This window comes from Peromyscus californicus, unplaced genomic scaffold, assembly GCF_007827085.1.
Source record: "Peromyscus californicus insignis strain IS unplaced genomic scaffold, ASM782708v3 Scaffold_16__1_contigs__length_79575227, whole genome shotgun sequence".
Taxonomy (NCBI): domain Eukaryota; kingdom Metazoa; phylum Chordata; class Mammalia; order Rodentia; family Cricetidae; genus Peromyscus; species Peromyscus californicus.
In genome coordinates this window covers 27,553,671-27,568,955 of record NW_026294458.1, presented here as the reverse complement: position 1 = coordinate 27,568,955, position 15,285 = coordinate 27,553,671, and the positions used below count along the sequence as shown (strand labels likewise).

The 15,285-nt window shown below is 45.0% G+C and overlaps 1 protein-coding gene across 21 annotated transcripts in view; it reads right to left on the bottom strand.

The window, feature by feature from the left end:
• Window positions 1-15,285, bottom strand: part of Zbtb20 (zinc finger and BTB domain containing 20) — a 786,974-nt gene that overhangs the window by 26,623 nt on the left and 745,066 nt on the right. For all 21 annotated transcript variants that reach the window (XM_052740705.1, XM_052740707.1, XM_052740708.1 and 18 more), the window contains one exon: window positions 1,922-3,526. In XM_052740705.1, coding sequence (XP_052596665.1) covers window positions 1,922-3,526 — 1,605 coding nt within the window. The remainder of the gene's footprint in view (window positions 1-1,921; window positions 3,527-15,285) is intronic.

Here is a 15,285-nt window from a genome sequence, read left to right as displayed (position 1 = left end):
TTTACAAGAATGTCTTTACCTATAGCTTTGTGCTTCTGTAATATATAAGTGTACAAAACCACTGCTGATTTTTATCACAGGCAAAGCCATTGACTTGGATTAACTACAGGATTCCTTGGTGAACCTACTGGAGAAATGCATTTATACATTGAAAAGACAATTTGTGGTAGGATGAGAGTTTTATGTTGCAAATTTAAGATCTTATTTCAGTATATGACCTGACAGGATGTATGTATTTTCTGTTTGATGGGTCTACAGAAGACACCAAAGAGGAAAGAAGGTATGTACGTGGTCCAAGATGAACAAAGTCAACTTTGGCTGAAGAGATACCTGCACAAATGGCCCTCCCACTATTCTTAATTTGAATTGCTAATTCTTAATTTTTCAAGGCTATTAAATCAGCTGCTTTTGGATGAAAAGGATAAAACTACTTGAGAGCCCATTTGCAATATAATACTCCATAAGTAGAAAAGGCTCTTTGGTTAACTCATTTGATTGATTTCAGGTTATTGCTGCATTCACCTTTGCCCTAAGTAAATTAAACATATGACTTACCATTACCCAATTTTCTTTCTAAGTCCAGCAATGAATCTCTGTGTTTATTTGGATGTGTGAAAACGAAGATTTAAGCACAGGTGATTGACATAATGCCACATACACTTAACTGCATGTCCTGACTTAGATTGAACTACAAAGAAGGCCAAGTTCAGCTTAGGCCATGAGCTATTTCAGTTGTTCACTTGCATAGGGAGCTTTACAATGGCTTCCCCTTTCTTCTGATCCTCCATTGAAATGTATGTGCCGTCTACCTTATTCCTTAGATTTGTGCTAGCCTGGTGTGAGATGTGCGGCTGCTCTGCGAGGGGATTTTTCCCCTGTATTAGAATTCAAGTATGGAAGAATTCCCTGACGAATGGTTTTATCTAACATCACTATCCTAGACTAAAAACTTTGCCAGGAGTGTGACTCTTGTAAGAATTTCAAATATGACTATCATTGTTGCAGTCAGTGACTTTAGTTCTAAGAGAACCTGTGGGAAGCCATAACCACTCAGATGATCTCTTATGTGGAGATACTCGTATTTGTGTCCCATTATACAGCTAGGGAAAGGGCAGGCTCAGAGGTCTGCCGAGCGTTATCTCTGGAGTTGTAAGAGTCCAGGAGACCACTATCCTTCCCTGGTCCTCTGGACAGTAACTTTACAAAACAATCCTTTGGAGAAGCAAACAGCCCAGAGCAGCCTGGACTGGTGAACTTTTTCTTTTATTTAGTTGAAAGACTCTGTAGAGCTCTCAGTGGTTCAATTCTATTTTTTGGGAGCAAATAGAACAAACTTACTACCTCTTCTTCCCAGCCATCTTAATAATGGCAATAACAGCTACAACTTACACAGAACTTACTATGCTAGGAACGCCTTTAAGTCATGTATGTCAATATAATTCTCAAAAGCAGGACAAGGAAGGTACATCACTACTATTCTCTCTCTCCTCTCCCCCACCCCCAAAGGAAATCAAGTTTAAAGTAGTTAAGTGACTTCTTCCAAGGTGGCAGAGTTCAGTAGTAAGTAGCTAGGCCTGAATTCCAGGCTGAGCAGTCTGTCTCCAAAGAGCAAGCTTTGAACCTATGCTGCGTCACCTCCAAAACTCAGGCACTTGAATATGATGCCCTGAGTCTTCTCTTCTGCAGGCTGCACACTCCTGGAGCATCCTTTTTCCATAAAGGGTTTTTATGATTTGGGGTACTTTATTCCTATGACGGGTATAGCTAGACTTCTAGAAGGGGCCCGTGAAAGATGTGAAAGATGACTCCAACCCTTCCCTTCTACCTATTGTCCTGTTCTCTCCCCAGCCCCCGCCCCCCTGCCCCCTGCCCCCAAGCCCTCCATATCCTGCTGCCAAGCTTTCAGAGAAGCGACACTCACCTGTATGGACGAACATGTGCTTGACGTAGTTCTGTTTGGCTGTGAAAGTCTTGTTGCAGAGAGTACACTCATAAGGCTTTTTTTCGCCTTGCCCACTGGCTGTGCTGTGGCCTGCAGATGATGCCAGGGGCTGTGGCGCTGGCAGCTGTGCAGTAAAGGTAGACAGGCCGGGCTGGGACACTGTCACAAACTGGGTCTGCTGGCCTGTCAGGGGCTGTGGCAGGCTGAAGAGAAAAGGCTTGGGGCCACTGCCCGCGGGCTGGGTAGTGAAGAGGGCTGGCAGGTAGGTGTTGCCAGCTGTGCCAATGACCTGTGTGTTGCTGGTCAAGGTCAGAGGCATCCTCAGGTTGCTGGTGAGCGTTTCTGTCTGGCGCAAATAGAGCTGGGTACTTGGCAATGGCTGCCCAATGGATGTGTTGACTGAAGGCTGTTGTAGGGCGCCCTTATCAGAGCTGTTACTGACAGTGATCACTGTGTTGTCCATCTCCACCTCGTTGCTTCTCTCCGGAGAGGAGGCACCTGTTTCTAGCTGGTTTGGCTGGGCACTGCCCTCAGCTGGGGCTTCTGCTGCCTGCTCAGGTTGGGCGGGTTCCGCCTGACTGTCCCTGGAGGCTCCCGCTCCGAACTGTTGCTCCACTGAGTCAGGTTCAGTGCCAATAGAGGAGCTGACCCCGGAATCAAAGCTTTCACCTTTGGGCTCGCTCTCTGTGCCCTCGGCCTGGTCAGTGTCTTCCGTGCATTCCTCGGATTCATTGCGCTCTAGGATCTGCACCCTTTGCTGCCCATAGTAGTCATAGTCATCCTCCATTTCCTGCTTGATGTGGATGTTGCCCACCAGGGTCTGGATGCGCACAGGCCGGGGCTGCTTGCGGCAGTGTGTGGTCTCAGGGGTGGTGGACAGGTAGCGCTCCATCTGCTGGGAGCGCTCATGGATGCGTGTGATCCAGCTGGGGTCTTCCATGTGGTGGTCACGGGGCAGGCCGAGTGCAGTTTCGTGGTGGCTGACGACTGCACCGCTGTAGAAGGAGCGCTCGCCGCTGCCATTCTGCATGGAACAAGCGTACAGCGCCGAGTAGATTCGGTCCACACTGTGTTGTGGATGGCTCTGCAGGTAGCCTGATTCCGTGTCACTGCTCTGGCCAGATGTGCCTGACTCTGGTGTGCCTCTTGGTGTGTCCTGGCCAGAATCCTGGATGCCTGGAAACACATCGCCCACGTTTTGTGACACGATGCGTGTGCACTCATCTATGACTGTTTTGATCTGCAGGATGCTGGCGGCTGTGAGGATTTGCAGAGCTTCCGACTGTGAGACTCGCAGCACACCGCTGTACATGAAGTCAATGAGCTTTTGTACCGACTGCACTGACACCACCGACGGGATTTCGATGTCGCTGTAGCCCAGCAGCAGCTTATCTTGGAAGAAGGGGCTGCCGGCTGCCAGCACGCAGCGGTGTGCGCGCAGCATGCTCCCGTGGATGCGAACCGTCACGTCACAGAAGTGGCCACGGTTGCGCTGCTCGTTGAGGGTCTCGAGCACGGAATTGCTGAAGTTGTGAAGGTTGATGCTGTGAATGCGCTCGGTCATCCCCTTGCAACTGATGTCACCTGCAGTACAGTGAGGCAAATACAAGACAGGGCACACAGTGAGATTTTGCCGGTTGGATTTCTAACACTGAGGTCTCAGAAGAGTAAAGCCGGAACCTTGCAGATGCATACACAAGATGCTGGGCAGGCTGCACACGTAGCCTAGGCAAGCAATGCCTTGAGTTCCTCCCCACCTCGGGTCTTAGTGTTTCAGCTATTTTGGATATCACATTCGTACTGATCCCCCCCAAAATTCAGGCAACGTTGTCTTCTGAAAGGATAACCAGATGGGTTGATGCCTGCTATTCCTGTAACTGTGGCAAGAAGAACTGGGTAGGCGAAGGTGCATTTGTGTTCAGGGAATACTCCGCCTCGCTTTGGACAGGCCTAATCCCAGTCCTCTGGGAAATTTTAATTCCCCCCTCCTCAGGTTACTGAAGTTTCTTATTTTTATTGGTAGGCAGCAACAATATTCATAGTTTAAAGATGAATCCCTTCCTAGTTTACATGATATATTACCATATCCCATATCATATATGCAAAAGTTCTAGGAAAATTCAACCCAGACTAAGATGTTTACCAAACAGCTTCCACCATGATTTCCAGATCACCAGAGGGATGAGGAATGCAATCTGCTGGCAGAGGGGGCATTTTCTGGCTGCTCTCAGTACCTACACTCTTCATGTATGATACAGGTGATGTTGAGGCTTTAATGAGGTGGTTTTTTTTTGGGGGGGGGATAGGTTCTCACTGTGTCACTCGGGCAGTCCTGAAACTCACTATCTAGCACAGGCTGGCCTTGAACTCAGAGATCTGCCTGCCTCTGCAATTAAAGTACATGGCAAGAGGACATGTTTTAAAGTACAAGAAATGTTTTAAAAGGCTGGTGCTGGATGTGCTGAGTGTGATCACACTAGGTGATCACATTTAGTATTCAAAATGGACACTTTCAGAGTGAAAGAGAGCACTGCTAATAATTAGTCCAAGAGAGCAGGAATAAACTGGAGGTGGGATACAAGCTTACTTTGAGCAACAGGACAGTTTGTAGAACTATTAAACAGCTCCCAGAAGGAAGACAATAATCTTTGTGGAAGCTCTGCTAGCTTCACCAACTGCCATCAATGCTTCAGGCTGTCTGGCTAGGTGATACCATTGTTAACATCACTCCACACTGAGAACCAAACAGACGGCTATAGACCAGTCCCAGGCACTTTCCATTTTTCTACCTCACTGCTCAGATGTCTCTCAAGAATACCTTTCTACAAGTCATTCTTCAGTCAGAACCACACTTGTAACCTCACAATCGGCAATGTTTTCTTTTGACAGAAGACATGCCTGGATTAAAAGTGCCTGAAAGATTAGTGAGGAACACTTCTGGTTCTGTCTGTGAGGGCATCATCACTGATGACTAGATTAGGAGGGGTCTGACTTAATGAGCTGGTTAAGCCTGAGATAGATTAAAAATAAGACACTCTTTGGGGAGGTGGTGAAAGGGAGGAGGCTGGCCTGGTTGGAGGAAGTAACCACTGGTCATGGGACCCTCTGGGGCTGATCTTGCTGTGGCTTCTTGAATTCTCTGCTTCCTATATACAACGAAATGAAGACTCAGGCCTGCCTTATGGGTCCATTATTACAATGGAGCCAAGCCAGCATGGGTTGGAACCCTGTGCTGGAGAACTCTCTCCTACCAGCGCTAGCTAGGCACTGTCAACTTGACATAAACCAGAGGCACCAGGGAGGGGGAAGCCCAATTGAGAGATCGCCTCCATCAGATTAAACTGTTATGATGAGGCATTTTCTTTTCTTTTCTTGAGACAGAGTTTCTCCGTGTAGTTTTGCGCCTTTCCTGAAACTCACTCTGTATCCCAGGCTGGCCTCGAACTCACAGAGATCCACCTGGCTCTGCCTCCCAAGTGCTGGGATTAAAGGCGTGTGCCACCACCGCCCGGCTTGGGGGCATTTTCTTGATTGCTAATTGATGGAGGAGAGCCTCTCAGCCCTGGGCAGATGGTCTTGGGGAGTATGGAAAAAGAAGGCTGAGTAGGAGCTGGGAGGCAAGTTGTCTTAGTGACTGTTTTACAGCTGTGAAGAGACACCACGACCAAGGCAACTCTTACAAAGTAAGGAATTGAGGCTTGCTTACAGTTCCAGAGGTTTAGTCCATTAGCATCATGGCGAGGACCTTGGCGGCGTACAAGCAGACGCTGTGCTGGAGAACTAGCTCAAAGTTCCACGTTTAGATCCGCAGGCAGCCAGAGAGAGATACTGAGCCCGCTTGGGCTTTTGGAACCTCAAAGCCCTCCCCCAGTGAGACACTTCCTCCAACAAGGCCACACCTACTCCAACCAAGCCACAGCTCCTTATTATCAAGTAGCGCCACTCCCTGATGACTAAGCATTCAAATATGTGAGCCCATGGGGGCCATTCTTATTCAAAGGACCACGCGGTGTTCCTCCCTGTAGGCTTGCTCCTTCCGTTTTTTTTTTAATTGAAAAAAAATTTTTTATACACAATATATTCAGATCACAGTTTCCCTTCTCAATTCCTACCTTAACTTTCCTCAGTAATGGACTCTAACCTGTAAAACATAGTAAACCCTTTCCTCCCCAAGTTAGTTTGGGTCATGGTCTTTATCACGGGAACAGAAATCAAACTAGGACACTCCCTCAAGTTTTTTTTTTTTTCTGTCACGCATTTGGTCCCAATGGTGAGAAGAGTTATGAACACAGAACTGAGCTATCAGGTTGAGAGAGGACAAGAAAGTGGGCTTTCAGAACAAAGCAGCCCTCACATCGATTGTAACTTAGATCTGTCTTGTAGTAAACAACCCCAGCGGAAGGAGCCTGTGCACAGCAGGCATTTCTGCCTCCTCAGGTTCCTTCTCGGCTTTGGATAAAGGTGCTCAGGGAAGTCTGCTCCAGCCACACTTTCCGCCTGGCTCCTCCAATTGGTCCTCATAAGGTCTAAGCATGATAAATGCCCTCAAGCCCCTGCAGCACATCCAGTGACGCAATTTACATTATGTTGGGTAGGCGAACCTCTTTCAACTTCATCAGGTTTATTTATTATGTGTCGGAAATACTGTATGAGGTGATACTTTTCCAACTTTTTTACTTAATAAAACAGATTCCAGTGGCACAATTGAATGATCATGGCAAATCCTCAAAAACTACGTTAATACACAATACATCCCTAGATGAAGATCCCAATAATTTGGGAATGGATGTCCATGAATTGAGTCAATAGATCATTTTTCAACTTCTTGCTGAATCCCCCATGCATATCTAGAAGGACAATAATAAGGACAACTTTTCCTCAAGCCTCATTGTCTGTCAAACACTGTCCAAACTACTCCATGCATATTACTCCATTTATTATTCCCATTTATACACTGGGTAATTAAAACCAGAGAAATTATGCAATGTGCTCGAGGCTGTACTGGTAACTGGTGGTAGAGCTGTTGTAGGAACCCAGGTGGTGTGGCTCTGGATTTTTCTCCTGCCGGTTTCCTACATCACATGCTTTGTCCCTATATGGGAGTTGGCGTTAGGGTCCATCCAGCTGCTGCAACCATCAGCTCTCAAGTTAAAAGTTAAAAAGATGTCCTCCAGCCTTCCTGCTCCTAGGCCTGGGGACTCCACTGTAGCTGGAGTCATCTAACTTAGACACATACACATGTGTGTGAGAGTGTACAACACATGCCTGCTTATTTATGAGAAATAACACAACTGGTCCTGGAACTAAAATGTAGGATTTTCCACACAGGATTTCCCTGTCACTGAAGCCTCTTTCTTTTCAGTAGAAGAGCAGCTGCACAGTTAATTGGCTGTACACAGCCGGCAGGAGGATCACCATCTCTGGGCAAGGTAGACTTATCAGTACATCTCTTTCTACACAGGTAGAGACATCTCTTCAATGCATATGTGACCACAGTGCCAGTCACAAGGTCAGACGATATGGGTGACTTCCTTCAGTGGATTCTAAGGAGCATTCCCTTCCCAATGGGCATGCTGGTTAATGTCCTATAGCATTTTACAGAGTATGAAATTCTCTCCTGTGTAAGACCTCATTTGTTTTTGCAGGAATCATTCCTGTACATTTCCAAGATATTATTGTTATTTCCGTTTGAGGCAAGAGGAAGTTACGGTTCTAAAATTTCTACCTGATTTGATCAAACTTTTATACATCAAGCAAGCAAGTAACAGAGTTGGGATTAGAACCCATACTTTTTGGTGCTTTGAGAAATGACACGTGAATTGCCAAGGATCCAGGACCATCCTCATTCTCATTTTGTAAAAAAAGAGAGAGACTAAAAGCTATGGTAGACATTGTTTAAGAGATGAGAGAGAGATGCCGGGCGGTGGTGGCGCACGCCTTTAATCCCAGCACTCGGGAGGCAGAGCCAGGCGGATCTCTGTGAGTTCGAGGCCAGCCTGGGCTACCAAGTGAGTTCCAGGAGAGGCGCAAAGCTACACAGAGAAACCCTGTCTCGAAAAACCAAAAAAAAAAAAAAAAAAAAGAGATGAGAGAGAGTATTAAAACTCTATTTTATCTTACATATTCTCTCTCTCTCTCTCTCTCTCTCTCTCTCTCTCTCTCTCATACACACACACACACACACACACACACACACACACACACACACACACACACACACAGAGCTTCATGAGAAAAATCTGTTTGACCAAACTTGAGTGAAGATTTAGCAAATGTAAACAATCAGGTTATTTGCTACATAGTCTATATGAGTATTATATTACTGTTTTCACAAACTTCACTAAAAACCCCAGAGGCAAAGGTAAGCCTATACACAGATCCAAGCTGACCTTATCAGCCCTCTGGATGTCTATGGACAAGACTCTAAACAACTCCCTGAGTACTCAGCCCCCACTGCAGTGAGCGGCCATGAAAGGCTGACTTCTCTTTTGCTGATAGCGGTACAGATGTGATGGAAATGTCGCCTCTCCACTCAGGCCGCCTCACCCCTCCAGCACACAATGCCGAGGCAATTCCTTTCCCAGGCTTGCTTTCATTTTTAACGCGAATACAGTGGGAAAGTTTCTGCCACAGTAAGGCAAAGTCCAGGCTTTTGTGAACACGTCCTTTTCATCCAATGGGCATTAATGTATAGATTCCAATGGAATAAATTTGAAATAGCCTACTGTAGATTTGTCCCCCCATTGAAAACAAATCTTGATTAGATGGTATTCAAGAACTGTATAGGAAGGAATGGTGTGAAAATGCTAACTCCATTCTTTCCTAGACTGACACTGAATAGGCCTTTGGGCTATTCAAAATAACCAAGAAAAAAAAAACACAAAAGTCCCCAAACACCCCCAAACGGACTAACATCCCTTCCCTGGAAACCCCAACTCTTCCAAAACTACACAACTTTACATAGATTTTTGTGTATTTGAAAATGCCACATTGCCTTAGGAAAACCCACAGTGGAATGACAATAAAACTGATGGCAGAGAAAGCTGTTATTAAAAATAGATCTCTTCATATTGTTTTAAAAGAATAACCTACCCACCTGGCTTTCTACCAGAGCAAAAAAGTCAGCCTGTGATGACACTCACTGGGAACATTCAGGGAACTGTCCTGTGGACAGCGAGGATGTAATTATTCTAAGTGACTGTTCTGTGAGAGCAGGCGGATGGGGCTGCAGCAGGGCTGAGTCCCCAAGGGGAAATCTGCCTGCAGAAATGGGTGGTGGAGGGCCCGGTGCTCAGTTTTAGAGGAACTTTGCCCCTGCTTGTCCTGTACGCCGCAGGGGTCCACGGATAGGACTTAGCATGAGAATAAAAAGCTGCCTGCGAATGAGAGAACCGAACAAGAAAGGGAACAGCAGGCAATGCAATCTTTTTTAATTAGGTGTGAAATCCAGTCCTTTCTCAGGCAGGAGAGCAAAAGGATATATAAAAGAGAGGAGTGAAGGATAAGGTGCAGAGGAGGGGGTTGGGGAGGTGGGGGAAGGGGAGGCAAGGCTGTAAAAAGAGGAAATACCATTTTCAAATTAAAACCAGTGTGAACTCTGGTCAAATCAACAGGTCTACAGGAAGAAGGGCGTCAAGGAGATCAGTTACTCAGCATATGAACTAGGCATGGCAGAGGTGGCCGGGCCTCCAGAGCCCAGAGCCCAGCCTCAAACAATGTGCTCATTTCAATCTCGTCCCAGGGACTCTGTTCTTACAGACACGTGCTGCTGCGTGAGGCTTTACCTGGGTTTGGGGAATTTGCTCCAAGGTCCTCACATTTGTGTGGCATGTGCTTTATGCACTGACTCATCTCCTGGAAGAGTTGGTAACATTTTATACAAGAACGTGAACAATCTTTAATCAAAGTTGCTTTTTACAAAAGGATAGTCAACAATAACAATGTAAGATTCCAAGGGAAGAGAAGTACAGATACCCAAGCCCTAATGCTGCTTGAAACCGAGCAGGTGAGGATGGTTCTGCTGTTTCCAGCTGCTGAAAGCAACTGCTTCCCAAAGTTTGATTTGATTTTGGTTTTTAGCAGAACACATTTCTGTCAACAATTAATACAAATCTATGGAAGAATTAGGGGATGAGATACCTTTAAATATTTTTGAATGTTAAAATGAGTAAAGCAAACCCAATATCCATTTCTAATTCACTCAACAAAACGGAGTTGGAAATAAGGGTCAGTTGAAAGTTCTGTAATGACCCTTCTCTCCTTTCTGTCCTCCCCCCTTCCCTTCTTCCTTCCCCTTGGCTTTTTTCCTCTCCTCCATTCTCTCTCCTCCTCTTCCATCTCCCCTCCCCTTTCTTCTCTCCTCCCCCCCCCCCCCCCATCCCTTCATTTCTGTTCTCAGTTTTACTAAGTTTTGCGTATGGGCAACAGGAAAGCCAAACTGAGAACTAGGAAAACACTTGTTCTATGACACTAAGGCCAACCCCAAACTCTAGGCGAATGTTTCCTTTCAAATTTCCTTTTCTGTTCGTCTAATTTCCTTTGTAGTTTGTTTGAAGGCTGAAGCTAGATTTATATCCCTGTTGGAGTTCTCAGGTCCAAAGGAAGAAATAATCCCAGGAAGCTTTCCTATTGGTTTCTCACAGACCCTTTCACTTAGCCCAGGTCTCTGGCTTGCCTACTTCAAACCAAGTCTGCTGTGAGCCCAAGAGAGAATGAAGCTTTGCTGGCTACATGCTAAAATTAGAAATAAATATAACTGACTTACGGTTAAAGCTGCTGGGGGAGGGGGGTGTTGCTTGGATTTTTACTAGTTCATTAGTGAAACATTTACTGAGAATACCCCAGTGTAAATGTACATGAGCTGAAATCTAAAACAAAGAAGATATCCATCCAAACACATTTAAAAATATTAACCAGTCTGCCTGGATTCCCAGGTTCAGGAAATAGCATTCTGCTTTGATTTTTCTGGAATCTCCAGGTATAAAAACTGATCATGTTCCTCTCTTGGCTCTGCTTAGAAAGGAGCACGGAGTCAAGATGTAGGCCACATTATAGAAACTGAGTAGACTTCAGTATGTGCTGGCCTATATAAAAATTCATCCAGACTTACTCTATTAATAATTTATTTAATAATTTATTTTACCTTGACTCTGATTTCTTGTTTGCAGTTATATAAAAATATATATCTTAATAATTATTGAATTTTTAAAGTCAACCTAAATCCTTTTAGGTCACAGCAAAGTATAATAAAAAATCAGTCTACAAGTACTTAACAACGTATGGAACCAATTCCAAACATCAACTAAAAACTCAGTTTTAGTATTACTACATTATATGTGTGTATGTTGGGAGAATCAGTAGGATATTAATACAGACATATGAAAGGGGATTTATTAAAGAAATTGGCTCATGTAATTATGGAAGTTGAGAAGTCCTGTGCTAGGTTACCTCAGACTGGAGATACTGGATCCTGGTGGCATGGCTCAGTCGAAGTCTGAAAACCTGAGAACCAGGGAAACCTATGGTGTGACTCTCAGGTTTAGGCTGACTGAGTGTCCAGGGACCCAGAGAGAGGGTGGCTTATATATGTTCTGGAACCCAAATGCTAGCAAACCCTATGTTTCGAAGTCCCAGCTGTGAGTAGGGATACCAATGCCAACAGATCTGCAATCAATTAGATGATACCCACCCTCATAGAGGGGGAGTCTTCCTCACTGGTCTTTGCAGTTGTACATGCTTACCCTGGTAACTTGGGGATACTCTTGCAGACACAAACATGCTACTTTTTTGGGTTTCAAGCTATACTAGTTTCCTTTCCTATTGCTGTTATAAAACCCCGATGAAAGCAACTTAGGGGAGAAAGGATCTATATTATTCACTACAGTTCAGATTATAGTTCATCATTGACCAGAGGGAACCGGTTACATTGCATCCATAGTCAAGAAGCAGAGTGCTGTGGGCCGCAGGAATAGATCATAAGAACTCAGCTGGTTATGGCAAAGTCACTACCTGGAGGGATCAGGAAATTCCTCCAGAGGAAGCCAAATGCCAAGGAGCTTTTGGTGTTATTTGGCTTGTTATATCTCAGCTGTCTTCTATTATGAAAATCATGTGTGCCTTCACAGTTTTCCCAATTGACTTTTCCCTAAGAAAGGCTAACAGTGTGGACTGATCACTCTCTGGACATACACATTCCAGGTATTTGGAGAACAGCCTCAGTAAAGGCTTTCTCTGGAATCAGATATCTCCCTTAGCCACTTTCAAGGACTAGCAGTAGTAACAGTCCACATGCAAGTCTCCTGGTTTAAGATAAATTCCACAAGGAGACACTGCCTAGGTCAGGTGGACGTTAAGTAATAGCTTTACACAATTTACTCAGACCCTCCTTTCTTACATCCTTACTAACTTTATAGACCTTCAACGCCTTACCTAACCACTTCTAGGAATATTTAGATAACTTTCTGCGCTGACAGCTATGCTCAACCAGAACCCCAGTTCAAGCCTCCCTGTAATTATCATTATTAGCAGCATCCGGCCAGGTCCATCCCCAGATGGAGGAAAGTACCTTATCAGAGATACCTCTGTACTCTCTAAGAACAGACTTAACCATCCAGGCTACCTGTTTGAGAAGGCCTGGCGGATGTGCCAATTAAGCTTTACTTCCTCCTTTCCCAAAACTTACCTCCAGTTCCAGATCTCCCTTTAACTATCATCAGAGGCATCTAGCTGTACACAGGTTGCCTAGCGACTGAGCACACTTTCCCCCACCCTGCAGATAAATGGCAGATAGCTTGGACAGATAGGAGCCACGGGAAAAAAGAAGACAGTTTTATTTTCTCCCATTGACCTAGCAACTTATAGATTCTTAACATTTTCTACTAATCACGTTTAAGACTACAGTTGAGCACATAAGAGCCCTCTTCTTAGATATTACCTGAATTTAGCCTTTAGTTAATTCATTTCCCCACTGGTCACTTCCCTTTGGGGTTGCAAATGATAATTAACGGTTATTGCCTCCCTATGTGATTCTTATCACCCTTCCGTTTGACCCTGGAAGCCTGGCTTTGCACTGCTAAGGGAATACTGCTTGTAAGTGTATATATACCAGGACTTTCAGGGCACTGGGGGATGGAGAAGAGAAAAGAGAATGGAAGAACTAGATGGGTAAGAACTTGAGAGGAACAAACTGAGATGGGGAAGAACTAGATTGAAGGGCTAGAAGAGAGGACTAGAGGAATGAGATGGAAGATGAGGAAGAGCCAGATGGGGAAGAACAAGATGATGAGAGAGGAGATGGGAGAGGAGATGATATGGGAAAGAATAAGATGGATGAGAACCTAGAAGGGGCAGAGCTAGATGAAGGAATTAAGATAGAACCTAGAGGGGACCGCAGATAAGTGTAGACAGAAATCAGGCAAGAAATGAGCTAAATATGAGAGCAGAATATAAGCTTGTAACTGACACAGAATAATAAAGTATATGGACTAAGGAGTTTTGTGTACATAGATTCATTTCTTTTCATCAAAGATTAATTATCAGCTGGTTGTAGATTCTTCCCGGACCCTGGGAGGGCACTATCGAGGGGCTGGACCCCCACAGTCCCCGACAGCAGAGAGAAAAGAATTAACGCATGCATGCTTCTGCTCAGTCCACTCCCTCCCTCCTATACAGTTCAGTTCCCTGCTTGGGGAATGATGCCACCCACTGTGGGTGGATATTCCCACTAAAGTAAAACCCCACAAATGTGTCCCCAGGTCAACCTAATCTAGATAGTCCCTTATTATGACTTCCTTCCAGGTGATTCTAGATTCTATCACCTTGACACTTAAACCAACATTAACACTAGGTATCTTTTGTTGTCGCAGAAATTAGGATGTGGGGTCGGTTAGAGGAGGTGGTCACTGGAGTGTAATCTTGAAGGGTACACCCTGACCCAGGTACCTTCCTTTCTTTCTCAGATCTTCTGCCACCATGAGAGGGCAGCTCTGCTTTGTCATGCTCTCTGGGCCATGCTGTCCTGCCTTGCCAGAGGCCCAAAAATAGCAGAGCGAAGCAAGCACAGACTGAAACCCTCTGGAACTGGTAAGTGGCTTCTCTCGGGTATTCTGTCACCACAAAGAAAAGTGACTACCATGGGTACATCACTAAATACCTGTTTCTTCTTGCCAGCAAAATGTGCAAACTGGAGCCCTGCTCAAGGCACTGCTCACTGAGGACTCTTTATTAGGTTTCTTCAGGGATCCCTCAGAAGGGGCAGCTGCTTGCTTCAGTTACTGTCCGTATATTGTACACAACCATCTATGGATCAGGTCCTTGTCTTCTCTTCCTCTATCACCTGATCATAACGTGGGCTTGGAAGCTAATACACTCCTGAAGTGGGACCTGCAGTACTGATACACTGCTGGCCTCGCCAGCACAAAGCAAACCGCTTCCGGTGGCTCTGATGGACACATATGGAGGAAAGGTCACTTGCCAGATCAATAGCTGTTTGTCAAGTACCAGGGCATGTGTTGATTAGTTCAAACAATGAAACTACATCTTGTAAACTAATCAACTGAAGTCATCACTTGGTTAAACTTTCAATAATCTATTAATATTCTCCAGGATCCATCTGTCTTTTGTGCAGGGCAAATAAAAAAGCTGAGTGGCGATGAAGGGGGAATCACCACACTGGCATCTCTCAAGTCCTTGATGGTGGCTTTAATCTTCATAAGCCCTCTGGGGACATAGTAATTTTATTTACTATTTTCCCAGGAAAAGGCAGCTCCGACCCTTCCATTTGGCCAGGTACTAAGTATTCCTGTTATAATTATGCATTCCAGAACTAGAGGAACACACATAGACTGATCTGAGAACCCACCATGAGTCAGAACGGAGCCCAAACCTCATTAGTCACCTGATCTTTGTAAGCCCCTCCTCTGACTGGGCAGCTAAAGAGCTATTTTGGTCTCCTGGAATTGGTGTTATAGAGCATATTCAACTTACGCCCATAAAGTATGATTATTTCCTTTCCCACACTGCATAGTTACCCTGGTAAAGGGCTATTAGTCTCTTTGGAGAAGGATGAGGAAAAAGATGAAGAAAACATATTTTAGGTAGGATATGGAGTATCTCTCCAAGTGATGGCTCTGCCTTGCATTTATTCAGTTCAGTTTTGGGAACTGACTGGGAGATGTGATTCTGTTTGTAGGATTTGAGTTCGAGTTTTCCTCACTCTCTCTAAAACTTTTCTGCCTATATAGATCATGGAAGGGTTTGGTAGGCTTCCTAGTGTCCTACAAGTGCTGGAATTAAGTAGCCAAGGCCATGGATCTACATAACTTACACTGAAAGCTGCTTGGTTC